Below are 13,992 nucleotides of genomic sequence, written 5' to 3' on the forward strand. Positions count from 1 at the left end.
GACTGTCAGAATTTGAGAATTTTCTCCTGTGTGATAAATGTGATAAATGTCACAACTTGTCAAAATCAAACGTCAAGCTAATTTTAAAGATTTTAAGCGATTTGGAGCCTTTAAGGGGCTCGTCGAACAAAAAACGTTGTATTCAACTCGTTTGTGTGTAAATTGAGCTTTTTTTGGCACTCGTGGACCTTTAAAACTGGTCGTCAAAATCATGCTTTGACGCAATGGAAAATGCTCTATTGTAAAACGGTCTTAAATATCATAACCTATCATCATGTTGGATGACATTTATTGACCATGATTAATTAATTTTTTGACACTTTGTTGACGTGGGCATAATCAGGTAGGGAAATTTTTTAATTTGTGACAATCTAACCAAATTCTGAAATGACATTGACGACCAGAATTTTTTGCTCGCGGGTGACTATTAAAATTTTCACTTGGAGTTGGCTTTGAACGAGTTTTTATTTTTTCTGTTACTTTAGACACTCGCAAGAACGAACGACAAATGTCAGTCACTCAATTGAAACATAACCAAATTAAGAGAGAAAAAAAATAGTTATTGAAATGTCAAATTTGTCAGTGTCTAAGGTGCAACGGAAAACAAAGAATGATCCATAGCCAACCCTAAGTGAAAATTTTAATAGTCACCCGTTATATCCTGTTCACGTTGGACTGAACATCAGTGGTGCAAATCGCACATATTTGGCATTAACTTTCATATGAGTTGTCAGTGTTGTCACAGTAACAGGTCAGTCATTTGCACCACAGCTGTTCTTCCCAACGTGAACAGGTATTACTACATATTAAAAATGGCATTAATCGACTTTTTTTTTATTTAAGGAACTGGCTCATCGTCATCATATGTCAATATCATATCGATCCTTTCGTCATTGGAGCACATTTTAATTAACAAATTATGTATTTCAGAATTATACAAAGAAGAACTGTCAAATGATTGTCAATAATGTCAGGAGTGTCCAGATTTCATAGTAAATAATAAAGACATCAAGCTATCATTGAATAGCGTATTACTGGTTGCATTTAAATTTCATTAGGTTCGGAAAGTTATGTGAATCACTCTATATTTCTACAAAATCACTCTTAATTAATTATTTCCTTCATCTTTTCATCATTTGCATTTTTGTTCGTTTTGCAACTTTTACGTTTCCCCATTTTCTGCTAATCTAATCGCGCTTTTTTCAATCTGTTTCTTGTCCATTTTCGATCACCTAGTTCTTCTCCTTCGGCATTAACGTCTTCATCGAGGGAACCCAGATCTGGAAGGAACCACCGTGCGTCAAAACGCAAACGTGACGTGGTGGTCTTGTGCGGGTACGACTTCTCCCACGTCGGGTACCACTTCGCCTCGCACCTACACCACTGGCTAACCTACTTCCCGGTACTTTTTCTTACGGTTAAGAGCATCTGACAGTGGAAACCTCATTTCTCGAGTAAACAGGGGTCCGCGAGTCCAGTTCACCGGTACCACTCCGTCGGTCAAGACGCTGGTCCGCTCCGAGAAAACGCGAAGTACCATGCGGATCCACCTCGCCCAGTGCTGTGCCCATCGCTGGTCCACGCTCTGCGCCTGAACGACGACGGTGCCCACGAACTATGCGACATGTTTCGCCTAATCCTGCTCCTCGTAAGTAACACTGCGGGTAATTGTTATGCGGGAAGTAGTCGCGGTACCGTTCGCGCGGTCTGGGTCTGTAGGCCAGCGATCCACCGATCGAAGGGGCCGAGATCGCAGTCAATTAGCGGCGCTCCCAAAATCTCTACTTTCTCCGCGTCTGTGCACATCTGTGACGTAATTTACATAGAGTCTAACAGTTTTTGGCCAATTGACGAAAGTGTACAGAATCGGGCTGGAGCGGTCCTTGGCCTTGTACCAACCATCCGAAGTGGGCCACTGGGACGGTCTCGTTTTTATGCACGTGATGCACTATTGCTTTCACATCGATTTCGGATGCGAGCGGAAAAAAGAAGCCCGAGGCCGCTCAATGAAACGTCCGATTCCGATCTGAATGCAAATCGAGCCCAACCACTCCATGAATGAACAGTTATGGCTTTGTATCGAGGCGATTTTTTTCCACTGGATATCCGACACGTGCCAAGTAGAACATGGACGCGAAGCTCGAACGTCGAATTTGGCGAGCGAACGCCACAATTGGAACGCAGCGTTTTCCAAGTGCGACATCAGTGCACCTGGACGAGTGGACGCGCTCGAAGTGGAGCTGAGCTGCACTTTCACGGGACGAATGGGGACGGCATCTGCTCAAGACAAACAATTTTTTCTTGGTCACGATCAAAATTTGTTTATAAATATGCACGTCGGTGTGGATCCGACGTGGACAACGATTTTTTGCCGTTCAACAGAAACTTATCTGAATGACACCTAATTAATGATTGCACTTAAAGAGAAAACATTCTTCTGGTGGAAGTCATTTTTGTTTTTTGCAATTTTCGACGATTCTTCTCTTGAGTGATTTCTCTATATTTTCTCTTTCCTCGATTGTTTTTAAGCGAAACTTCAACTTTACTCTCAGTGTTTTACCACAAAAATCTTATAATTGATTTCATATAAATGTTCATCAAGTGAGATGTGCATTTGTAAGAGCACCTTTAATTTAGTTACATTACAAAAGTCACATTTATGAAGGCCATCTCCAATAAATCTTTGCTTGGTAAAAATACAAAGACAAAAACAAATAAGAATTACTTTAATTTAATCAGTAAAAAGACGTAACATTGCTTTTGAAATCAGCAATGTTAAAATGGACAAAAACTGAAAAACTAGTCAAATCGGGTTCGCGCAGAGCAAGCAACTTTGACAGTCAAAGTCACTAGCTTTAGCTTTAATACCAACAGAAAATCAGATTTTCATGGCTTGCTTAGATGCACATTTATATGAAATTGAGTATATGATGAATAACATCATTTAAATGCCATTTGTGACTAAGTAGTTTTTAATGTGGCTAATACTGTCGCGAGCAATAAATTTTGGTCGTCAATGTCAATCTTTGACGCAATGGAAAATGCTCCATTGTACAGCAATGTCAACAAGAAATTACTCCCTAGAATTCGAACTTTTAGGGAAATTACGTTGCCTAAGGTTGGTTACCTACTATTAATCAAGAAACAAAAACTGATTGTGAAATGAAAAAACATCCATCAATTAGCGACAAATGAGCCATTTGCAACTGTTGCAAGGAATTTGCTGCCTTACATTTTTGACATCGTTACGATATCTTTTGTTTGTCACCAGAAAGCACATAACCAAATTAACCAAATTTATGGCAACCTAGTAACGAATATCCCTAAATCCTAGGGAGTAATTTCTTGTTGACATCACTGTAAACTGTCGTAAATGTCATAACCTATCATCATGTTGTATGATATTGGGTGATTCAAAATGATTGTAGATGAGTATGGCAACTATAATTATGTGGCAACAGTGTGGGTGGGGTTGGGTTGACATTTGATAAGCGTGCATTTGATTTTTTTTATACCATTGCACAATGATTTGAAAATTTTCAAAATTGGGCGATTATGAACTGTCAAAGAAATGTCAACTCTATTCTACCCACACAGTTGCCACATAAATTTTCGTACATAGTTGCCATACTTATCCACAATCATTTTGAATCACCCAATATAGGGTTATTCACCGTAGAGTTCCCGCGAAAATTTAATGTTATGCAACACAACATACTAAAAGCTTAGATTGCTAGATACCATGTTTAGGTAACGTTTTACAAGTAAGGAATCAAAGCAGTTTCATTTAAAAGTCAAAATGACATTCTTTTCTCTGTGTAAGGTTATATCAAGAAAATTGGATGAAATCAACGTTATAAAAAAAGGTTAGAAATAGGCCTATTTGGGTATCTTTGAGACTAAACATGTGCAGGTTGAACAGCATTTTTACGGCACGATAAAGTCGTGTAAAACGTACGAATTTTTTTATTATGTCAGACTATTAAATTATTCTTCTTATAACCTTACATAGAGAACAAAAACGTTAAACATGGTATCTAGCAATGTGAGCTTTTGGTATTTTGTGTTACATAACATTAAATTTGCGCTGGAACTCTACGGTGAATAACCCTGTATTAATTGTAATTTTTTTCTCATTTTTTGACACTTTGTTGACATAGGCATAATTAGGCAGTTTTTTTTTTTTAATTTGTGACAATCTAACCAAATTTTGAAATGACATTGACGACCAAAATTTGTTGCTCGCGACACATAGTGACATTTTTTTAATAAACAATTGTCAGTGTCAAAATTAAGTAAAAAACCACTCTGTACCACCCCAAAATGTGCACATATGGACCAGCCGTATAACAATTTGACACCAAATCATAGTTAAGGTTATGTTAATTTCACTTCCCGGACCTGTTTTCCGCGAATTCATTTTCAAAACAAATTTAATGACAAATCAGCGGAAATATTTTTCAAATTTGAAATAAAGTCTCGCTCGTCAGGGCGCAGGCTCAGTTACATTAAAAAAATGTTGACACCCAGTGTGACTAATCGTATTATCATGAAAATCACTATTTGGCTCATACCAACATGATAACGTTTTCACAATTGTTAACACTGCATTCCACCACCTACGTTGGAAATACAACCGGCCACACTGTTTGGTGAAAAATGCGTCAGATTGTATTTGTTAGGTTATCTGTCAATTTCCGTTTTTACAACTCAAAATTTTAGAATAAAGGAAAAGAACGAAAACCTTTTTTAAAATGCAGCAAGTAAGTAGGTAGAAAATCAAATTCTAAAAGCAAAATAAACTTATGAACTAATTTTAATGTTTTCGAATCATGTTTGTGAAATATGTAATTATATTGCCAACTTAGAAATTTAGAAATATGTATTTTTATTTTGCCAACATAATTCAACAGGTGGTGGAAATTTAGAATTGAGACAAAATATACCGAGTGACTATAAATGATTGAAGGAAAATAGTGGATTGGCAACACTGATGCAGTTGGTAGTGCAAGTCTTCTCGTGCATCATCTGTCAATCATTCCTATTTAGGTTAGGTTAAGTCACGAAGTACATTGTCGATTTAGATTTTTTTGACGTTTGTTTCAATTTTAAAAATTGCGTGTGTCATGCCAACGATGTTGCCAACTAAAGATTTCAAATGTGTTACCAACATAACAAAATAATTTTCAATCATTTATAGTCACTCGGTACATCTTTTGTTAATAATCAATGTCAATTTTGACAAACAAAATGCCTAATCTAACCAAAAATGCGAAAGTGCTCATTCTTTCCAAATTAGAAGAAGGATGGTCGATCCGGAGGGTAGCCCAGTATTATAACATCGTGAAGAGCACCGTGAAAAGGATAAAACAGACAATATTATGGTGTTCCAAAATATCAGTGACGTTTTATGTTGTCAAACTTACGTAACCTATATAAAAAATATGACGTTCAAATTTCAAAAAGGTGTCTTTACATGTAGAAAAAACTGTAATAAATCGACTTCTTGATTTTTGAGGTGTACTCTATAATTTTGAAATTAACTGTACAGTTATTGAGTTAGGGACACGGAATTTCGGGCATCATTTTTCGGTCACATCAAAAAATTGCGATGTAAATCACTCTTTATTGTCAACGTGACATTCAAAGATCAAATTTTGAAATTTATTTTCTGTTCACGTCAATCGCATGTCAATTGTCAACCATTGAGGTTAATAATACAGGGTTATTCTAAATGATTGTAGTCGAAGTAGGCCATGCCCATGTTATTACATTTTTGCCGCTTTCATGTGAACTGTCAGTTTTGTCGCTGTCATTGTCTTTTTTTAGGTGAAAAGTGCTCTGATGAGATTTTTATTTATTTTTGTTAAATTAACGATTGAATCCAGAAATATTGAGTTGTTTTGCACCCAATTTAACTCCCGTGTGTACTCACTTATTCACATCATTTTGATGTTTTTTTATGTGGAGCGGCAACCATAAATTTTACATTGAGTTTTCACGCCTGCTTCGACTACAATCATTTAGAATAACCCTGTATAAAGCATTTTTTGACAGTATATTTATTGACAGTGATGCCCGAAATTACGTGTCTCTAACTGTACTATGCCGGCCAAAAAATTTGGGCCGTCATTGTCTGTCAATTCAAAAAAAGAAATTGTAATCCGTACTTTATTGTCATCATGATTACCGTCTTGATTATGAACGTAATTTTTTGGGTGGTAAATTTCAAAACTCAAAATTGTTTTGTCATTTCTACTACACAGAACGTTTACCTCAGGTTATCTATGTACGATTGCTCTAATTTTGTTCATTCGTGTCGGATTTTTGGAATATCTGAGCTTCAAACAGTTTAAATTGATTGTCAAACTGACAAGAATCGAAAGTGGGGTTACGATTCCTAAATGTTTATTTACACTTTACTTGAATGTGAAGAAATTGACGGCCAAAATTTTTTGGCCGCCATAGTACAAGGTTACTTCCCCAAAAAAGTAAAGGTCTTTATAACAAAACTTACAATGAATTTATTACGTGGTGCAGAAAGAAGAAAGTGTTTTAGGGTATTATTTCAACAGCTGACAGTTCCAAATACGTAATGCACTATTCCGGACACGGAATCTTGGCCAACATTTTTTAGACATTTCTAAAAAAAAAAAGATGTAAACCAATCATTAGTGTCATTAATAAATGACATTTATTAAAAATCACTTTGAAGTTTTTCTTGTGACATCAAAAAGGCAGGGAAATGGGATTATCGAGTCAAAAGTTGGGTTATATTCAAAAAAGGCGAGTTCACACATATTTGTCAGTTAAATGTCAGTTGTGGCCAAGATTCCGTGTCGGGAATAGCACGTTTCATTTAATATCGGGTGTTCATTTAAATTTATTCTCCAAGTTGACGTTGAAAAGGCGATTGTGAACTCACCACGGGTTACATCACGGATCACTGGATCAACTGTTTAAATATAACCTCACTTTTTGCGTTCTTTCGTTGTTTGTGTTTTTACTTTGCAGACTGACGAGTTCACAATCGGCAATATTTTATTTTACTTTCTTCTTCGTGCACTGTATTGACCACATCGATGGATAGATAAATTGATACCATTTTTTCTTTAATTTTTTAACATCTCTGATGGCAATGGCTTTGTTGCTTTTATTTCCTTTTTATTTTTTCATTTAGATGTAGGTATTTTTCTTTAACTCTCCTTTTTTCGTCTAATTGGCACTTGTTTTCTTTACTTTACATATCCTTATTCTTCTTCCAATCAATATTGTTTTAAATATTCGAAATTTGTCTCAATGAGGATAGAAATCAATTTAAAATTAACAATAGGTATAAACACAAATATCGATGATTTTTTTTGAAAAAAAAGGAAACAACGCAATGGTCGGCGAACGAGGAAGTGAAACTCCAACAAAAGGATCAATGGACTGAATACAGTTCGAATCGAGAATGTGATTATTGATTTTTGATTAGAACCGAGAGATTGATTCGAGCACGGAACCCTTCCAGGTACTGAACCGGTGGTACCTGCGAAGCTCCGACGCTCCGATTGTGAGAGCAAGATAACCCATTCGCAGTTAACTTCCGCGTAAAAAAATCTAAATCCCAAAGTTGTTTGTTGGTAAAAACTGTTGATTTTCGGCTGTACCGTTGAACTGGTTTGGGCAGGTCAGCAACTGTGTCCCCAGTGGGCTGCGCGAATATGCAAAACAATTTGTCACATCGAGCGCCTACGAAAAGCATCACAGGGAAATTCGGAGTTTCACCGCCGCCAATGAACCGTCGAGGTCATAAAAAGCGTGAAATGAAGGTCACTTTCTTTTCCCTAGAAGAGCCCACCCGAGCGCGCCTTTCCCTTCCGGTGATAAAATAAGTGAAATCTCGCTCCGTTTCAGTTATACGCCCGGCGAAGCCTCGCCTACGGTTTCGACTCCGGGGGCGACCAAGGCGCCTGCGGCAGGCAGTACCGCGCCGGGAAGATGCACCGCCCCCCGTGCGATCTCTCCGCGGGGTACTGCACTTCAGCCGGGGCGGCGTACCCGTGGCACGCCGTCAAGAGGTTCGTCAGAGAGAACCACGGCCTGATGCGGAGGATGTACGGCGACCAGCGCCACGGCCAGGTCCTCAAGGCTGAGCTGGAGGACGTGGGGTTGCAACCCCTCGACCACCAGCAGCGATTCGACGACCGCAAAAGTACCAACCACCGCCGCCAATCCAGGCCGGTACTGATCGATTTGTTTCAGTGTACGGCAAGCAAGAGTACCATTTCAGCACCGACAACGAGCTGGGCCGCGACAGCGAACCTAGGTTCTTGAGGGAGGACGACATCAGCAACGATGACGTCCTCAACACCAAGTTCGTCTACTCGGAGGAGCCCTCCATCAGCATCAAGCTGGCGGACCTGAGGACCGCGCCTCACTTCAGACCCACGACCCACAAGTCCACGACGGAAGAACCGCCGAAGACCACCACCGAAGAGGCGACGACTCCGACGGAGACCACTACGGCGGAGTCCACCACCGACACAACCACCAAGAGCGACAGCGCGAGCCCCACGGAAGCCGGCGCGACGAGCGAAGGCGAGAGTCCGGGGGCGATGCTCTTCCAGGACGCGGAGCAGAGCAAGGACGCCCACAAGGTCCAAGTCGACTACCAAATGAAAGGAGTGTAGGTGTGGAGAAAGTGTCTCTCGCAGTCCTCCATTTTGTCGTTTTCGCAGGAACGCGTGTCCGGTGAAGGAGGAAGTGGTGGCGCCGTTCTGGGCCAACAACACCCGCGGCGAGGTCCTCGCACTGCTCAACATGTACCCCTTCGAGCAGTACGTCCACTGGGAGAAGTGCACTCACGAGCACCGCCAGATGTACTGTCGCGATGGATGCCGCTGCGAGCAACAGTATCGCCTACACAGACTGTTGGCCTACGACCCCAACAACGAGTGTCGAGGCATCTTTTCCGACTGGTTCAGGTTTCCGTCGTGTTGCGTCTGCAAGTGCTACAGCATCCCTCCGGCCGAATTTAGGGTCACGTCGAGGAGTCCACGAGCTTACAGCGACCAAGAGGTGCCCGACTGGTACAGAAGGAAAAGTGAAGCGATTTTTTCCGGAGATCACGGATGAAGGTCCATAAGTGCCTCAAGCGAAACATGTCAAGGCTCGTGCTCTTTTATTTTACGGACATTTTGTAACGCATTCTGTACATTTATACATTATTCACATTAACATTTGTGTAGATATTCATACTAAAAGGAATTAAACATTGTTGTGTTCTGACAGCTGTTTCGTCATTTTCTATTCCAAATAGTGTACGCCATTGCTTTGTTTTCAACATGATTTTAAATATTTTGTTAATGTAAAGTAAAACATTTGTATTGTTATCCAACGCTTCGGTCAGTCTGACCGATTCTAATTACCTAATCGATTTTAAAATTTAAACTGTTAGAAAAACAGTATATCCAAGCATATCAGGACCATATTGTCTTTTTGACAAACTTGTCAGTCTTGTCGTTGTCACTTCCTAATTGTTCTGTCAGATGTTTAGTGATTTTACCGTGGTGAGTTTGGTAGAAAACTCATGTGGAAAAATCGAAATAAAAGCCACCATTAAACTGATTTAAATTTTATTTACAGCTTCAACTAAAATTAGTACATTAAGGACCAGCGTACAGAAGCGAAATTAAGTTAATCGTAATCAAATGCGAGATTAGAACACGTGATCAGATTGAATCAATCGAAGTTTCGGTTAATCGCGCATTAAAATTTAATTCGAATTAAGTATTTAATTTTCTTTCTATAAACTGGCTCATAGTCGGTTTTTTAAACAAATATGTAAACACAATCACATTTAAGATCAGTGTTCGTAACCTTTCAAAGTAGAGAGGTTTGATTATAAAAATTATAGAAATAAACTGATATAATCGTGTCAAAAATAAATTACTCCCTAGGATTTAGGGATATTCGCTACTAGGTTGCCATAAATTTTGTTAGGTTGGAGGCTATGTGGTTTCTGGTGACAAACAAAAGATGCCGTAACAATATAAAAAATGTAAGGCAGCGAATTCCTTGTAACAGTTGCATTTGGCTCTATTCCTCGCTAAGTGATAAATGTTTTTTCGTTTCACAATCAATTTTGGTTTCTGGCGGCATATTTAGTTGGACTAAATCTCTTTCTCAATTCATAGTAACCAACCTTAAGCATTCAAAATTACTTTTGAAAATTTTAGTTACACACAACATGAAAAACGTTATTTCCCTAAAAGTTCGAATTCTTGGGAGTAATTTATTTTTGACACGATTAGATGTTTTTTTCGAGAAATTTTTTGTCGCGAATCCGAACAGAATTAATGTATGAATTCGGGGATAGGGTGGTAGGGAAAGTTCCGACCGTAGACGCCATTTGGTGGTATGGAAGTGAGCCAAAAATATAAGTTTTGCGAATATCTCGAAAATGAAAGGAGCGCGATAAATTTTTTTCGGCTCAAAGGCAGTTACTATTTTGTCCGCTCAACTTGTTACACACATCAATATATCATAATTCATCATAAAAAAAACGTAAACTCCATCCATTTTCAATATACATTACTGTTAGGGAATTTTGTATTGCAATCAAAGTGTTTTATTTTTTCTAATATTAAACATTCAAAGCAGACGTTTTGAATTTGTCAAGAAATTTCACACTGTCAGATTATAATTATATTTGAAAAAAATACGATTAAGTTACCATACCTATCATGTAGGCCACAGGCAGGGTTATAAAGAGAAAATGCCTCACTTTGGAGACAAAACAAAGTGTTCACCGGTGTTTTAAAAACATTTGGGAAGTAAATGGTCCAAATTTGGGGAGGATGCCAGTTTACCGAATGGTTGGGGAGATTTTTGCTGTAAGTTGATAAATCCACTTTTAATTTAAATTGATCTATTTAGTTAAAATGTTAGCTTCAATCTCCTACAGATATTTAAAGGAAAAGTACAGAGTAATTTCTGGGTCGGGGGCACAAGCACAGAATGGAAACGAGGCACGATGGAACAGTGAAGAAATATTTGCGCCGTTGTGCGCTTTTTTTAATTACAAGACCGCCGGGCTCCAAACTTGACTTGACGGGGTTTGTTCCTGAGCACTATTCATTTCTAATGTATCATGCTTTTACTTTGTGTCCTGCTCTGAAATATTTTTGTTAAAATTTGTTTACGTTACGTAGGTACACCTACTTGCTGGTTTCAATGTAGATACCATATTTTAAGTAAAATATTTAAAACTAGTTTACTTTGCTTGATTACGGGACCCGATTAGAGATTTGTCAAAAATGACAATAATCGTACATTATAACCTCTTCAAAATACACATAACCTGAATTATTATTTGTGACATTGCATTTACAGTAGAAAAAAGTTGTATCCTATTACGCCACAAAAGTTACTAAAATCACTAGATTTAGTTGTGTATATTGAAAATGGATGGAGTTTACAATTTATGTTCCCATGGCCTACTAAATCTGAACTGCGCTGCGCTTATTACGGCCGTAACAAAGCTCGGATTTTCAATGGAGCAATTGATTCCGCTAACCTCAAAATATTTACCATAGAGAAAATAAAATACTATAGAATGAAAAGTACCTAATAAATTTTTGGAAAATCGTTTAGCGCACCCTCACCACACCGCAAGAGGGCGCAAATGTTTTAAAAAGTCAAAACTTTAAAATCAAAGTAATCTCAATAATCTAAAAATCAGTCAAAGCAGTGTCAATCTTTATGTCACTATCTTGTAATTCAAAATGAGGCTGTGTCACGTTCACAAATAATGTAGTACCGCGCCTAAGATTGCTAAATTTGTTGTTGAGAGAATCAAGCAAAATTTATATAGAAAACAATCAACAAATTGAAAGAAAAATAATACTTCAAGACCAAGAGATTACACCATTATTTGATACACCATATCTTATTAAAGGAATTAGAAATTATAGGATAACAAAAGATTTGGTTTGGGAAGTAAACGAAGAAATTTTAAGTGTGAAATTGGATCATATAGTGAAGGTTTATCTTTATGATTCAGTGTGGGGCGAATTAAGAGCCCTCCATAAAATTATGGACATGCAGATAAGATCCAAAAGATGTCCTATGCAACTCAAGTTTTGAGTCGTCATAATCATGATTAATTCAATTATCACACTATTAATTAACTGTGGTAATTTCTAATAACATTGTTGTTAATAATATAATATATATTTTAACTAACAGGTAGAACAAACCTAAATGATGAAGACTGCAAAAACAAAAACTTTTTTGACAAACTCTTTGATAATAATCTAGAGGGAGGGATATTTCGCCCACGTTGCGAGAAACCTCTTGCTTGTGGAGTTTACAAAAATCCGGGGCACACAAAATTTCGGCAGGAAGCAGTCCTACACTTACGCAATATGTACCTACTTTGGAAAAATTTTTGGATTAAAAAACAGCACTTCCTTCCATATATATATATATTCGTATGAAGAAAATTACAATTAAAATTCGAAATTCATAAAATAATTATGGTAAATTATATGTTTTTAATTTGTTGTAGCCAATTTAGGGCGTCTTCGGTAAGTAGATGTAGTTTGGAGAAACCTTGCTGGAATTTAGTAAGGGGACATTCTTCCAAAATGTGTTGGATGGTTTCTTTTTCTGCACCGCATTCACAAGAAGGGTTTTCACGAATGTTCCAGTGAAACAACATATTATTGCATTTGCCATGCCCGGTTCTAAAACGATTTAATTTACACCAGATTTTCCTAGGTAGGTCAAATCCCGGAAGTTGTTTTGTAGGATCCTCAATTAGATTTTTATTGAAAATATCTACGTCTTGCCAGGCTGCTTTCCAATAGTCAGATTTGGAAAATGGTTCCATGAGAAATTCTTCTTTCCAAAGTGGTTTACGCGATTTTAATCTAAAGGGTGGTAAATTTGCCATGTCTTGTGTTATGGAGTACATGTTCGGTGAATTTTGAAATTTATCCCAAATTCGTTTTGTTACGTATTTTCTTCTAATATCGTACGGAATAATGTGCGCTAGGACATGTAGCCATGGTGTTGGAGTAGATTTTAAAGTACCCGTTATTATTCGAAGTGTGGTATTCAATTGAGCATCTATTTTGTTCACGTGTGCACTGTTCTTCCAGACAGGGCAACAATATTCTGCCGTTGAATATACTAGAGCTAGTCCTGTGATACGTAAAGTGTGTGCATTCGCTCCCCAACTTGTGCCCGCGAGTTTATGTATAATGTTGTTTCTCGTTTTCAGTTTCTGTCGTAACTTTTCGATGTGTAATTTGAAGGTTAGAGATGAATCAAGAGTTACTCCTAGATAAAAAAATTTAATGAAAACATTGGAAGGATTTTTGGATGTATACTAAAATTTAGCAGAAAGTGGCAAGTGTGAGTTTTTTAGAGTTTGTGAAAAATGTTAATAAGATTCATAATATTTTCAAAATTATATTGAGTAACATAACTTCGGCCGATAATATTAAAAGCAAAATTTCAACGGCAATTCAAACATAAGTACTTAATGTTACTTTTTCGTTCACTTAAAAATAAAATTGAAGATGAAATTATTGGTAAAATAATTCATTTAACCACATTTACATTAAGGGGTAAAATTTAATTTTAAATGGTAGGATACGAGAACATAGCATTTAGGAATAATATTTATAAAAATAAAGCAGAACTGTATCAAAGACGGTTGAAAATAAAATATCGAAAGTAGTGCTGGCGTTTTAATTTGTTGTGAAAATTTGCAATGATAAAAAATCAAAGGAAAGGTAAACGCATCCAGTACGCTGTGATTTTGCACCGTCACCAGGATAAGAGATGGCGGTAAACCCTTTGTGCCCAAAAAATGTATAGGGAGTTTGCGTTCTATATGTTCTTATTTTGTCTATGATATTTACCCTTAACCAACTCCATCTGTTAGCGAAATGGAAAAGAAAAATGTAATTTGAATTGAAATTATCCAATCACAAT

The 13,992-nt window shown here is 37.5% G+C and overlaps 1 protein-coding gene across 1 annotated transcript; it reads left to right on the forward strand.

Moving 5' to 3' along the window:
* The first annotated feature begins 1,365 nt into the window (after positions 1-1,365).
* spz4 (Spaetzle domain-containing protein 4) lies at positions 1,366-9,273 on the forward strand. The gene is made up of 4 exons (XM_069058017.1): positions 1,366-1,648; positions 7,900-8,197; positions 8,248-8,671; positions 8,724-9,273. Exons 1-4 carry the CDS (start codon positions 1,625-1,627, stop codon positions 9,118-9,120), a joined length of 1,143 nt encoding a protein of 380 aa, XP_068914118.1. The 5' UTR covers positions 1,366-1,624; the 3' UTR covers positions 9,121-9,273.
* The last annotated feature ends 4,719 nt before the right edge of the window (positions 9,274-13,992 follow it).

The sequence above is a fragment of the Tenebrio molitor genome, chromosome 9, assembly GCF_963966145.1.
Source record: "Tenebrio molitor chromosome 9, icTenMoli1.1, whole genome shotgun sequence".
NCBI lineage: Eukaryota > Metazoa > Arthropoda > Insecta > Coleoptera > Tenebrionidae > Tenebrio > Tenebrio molitor.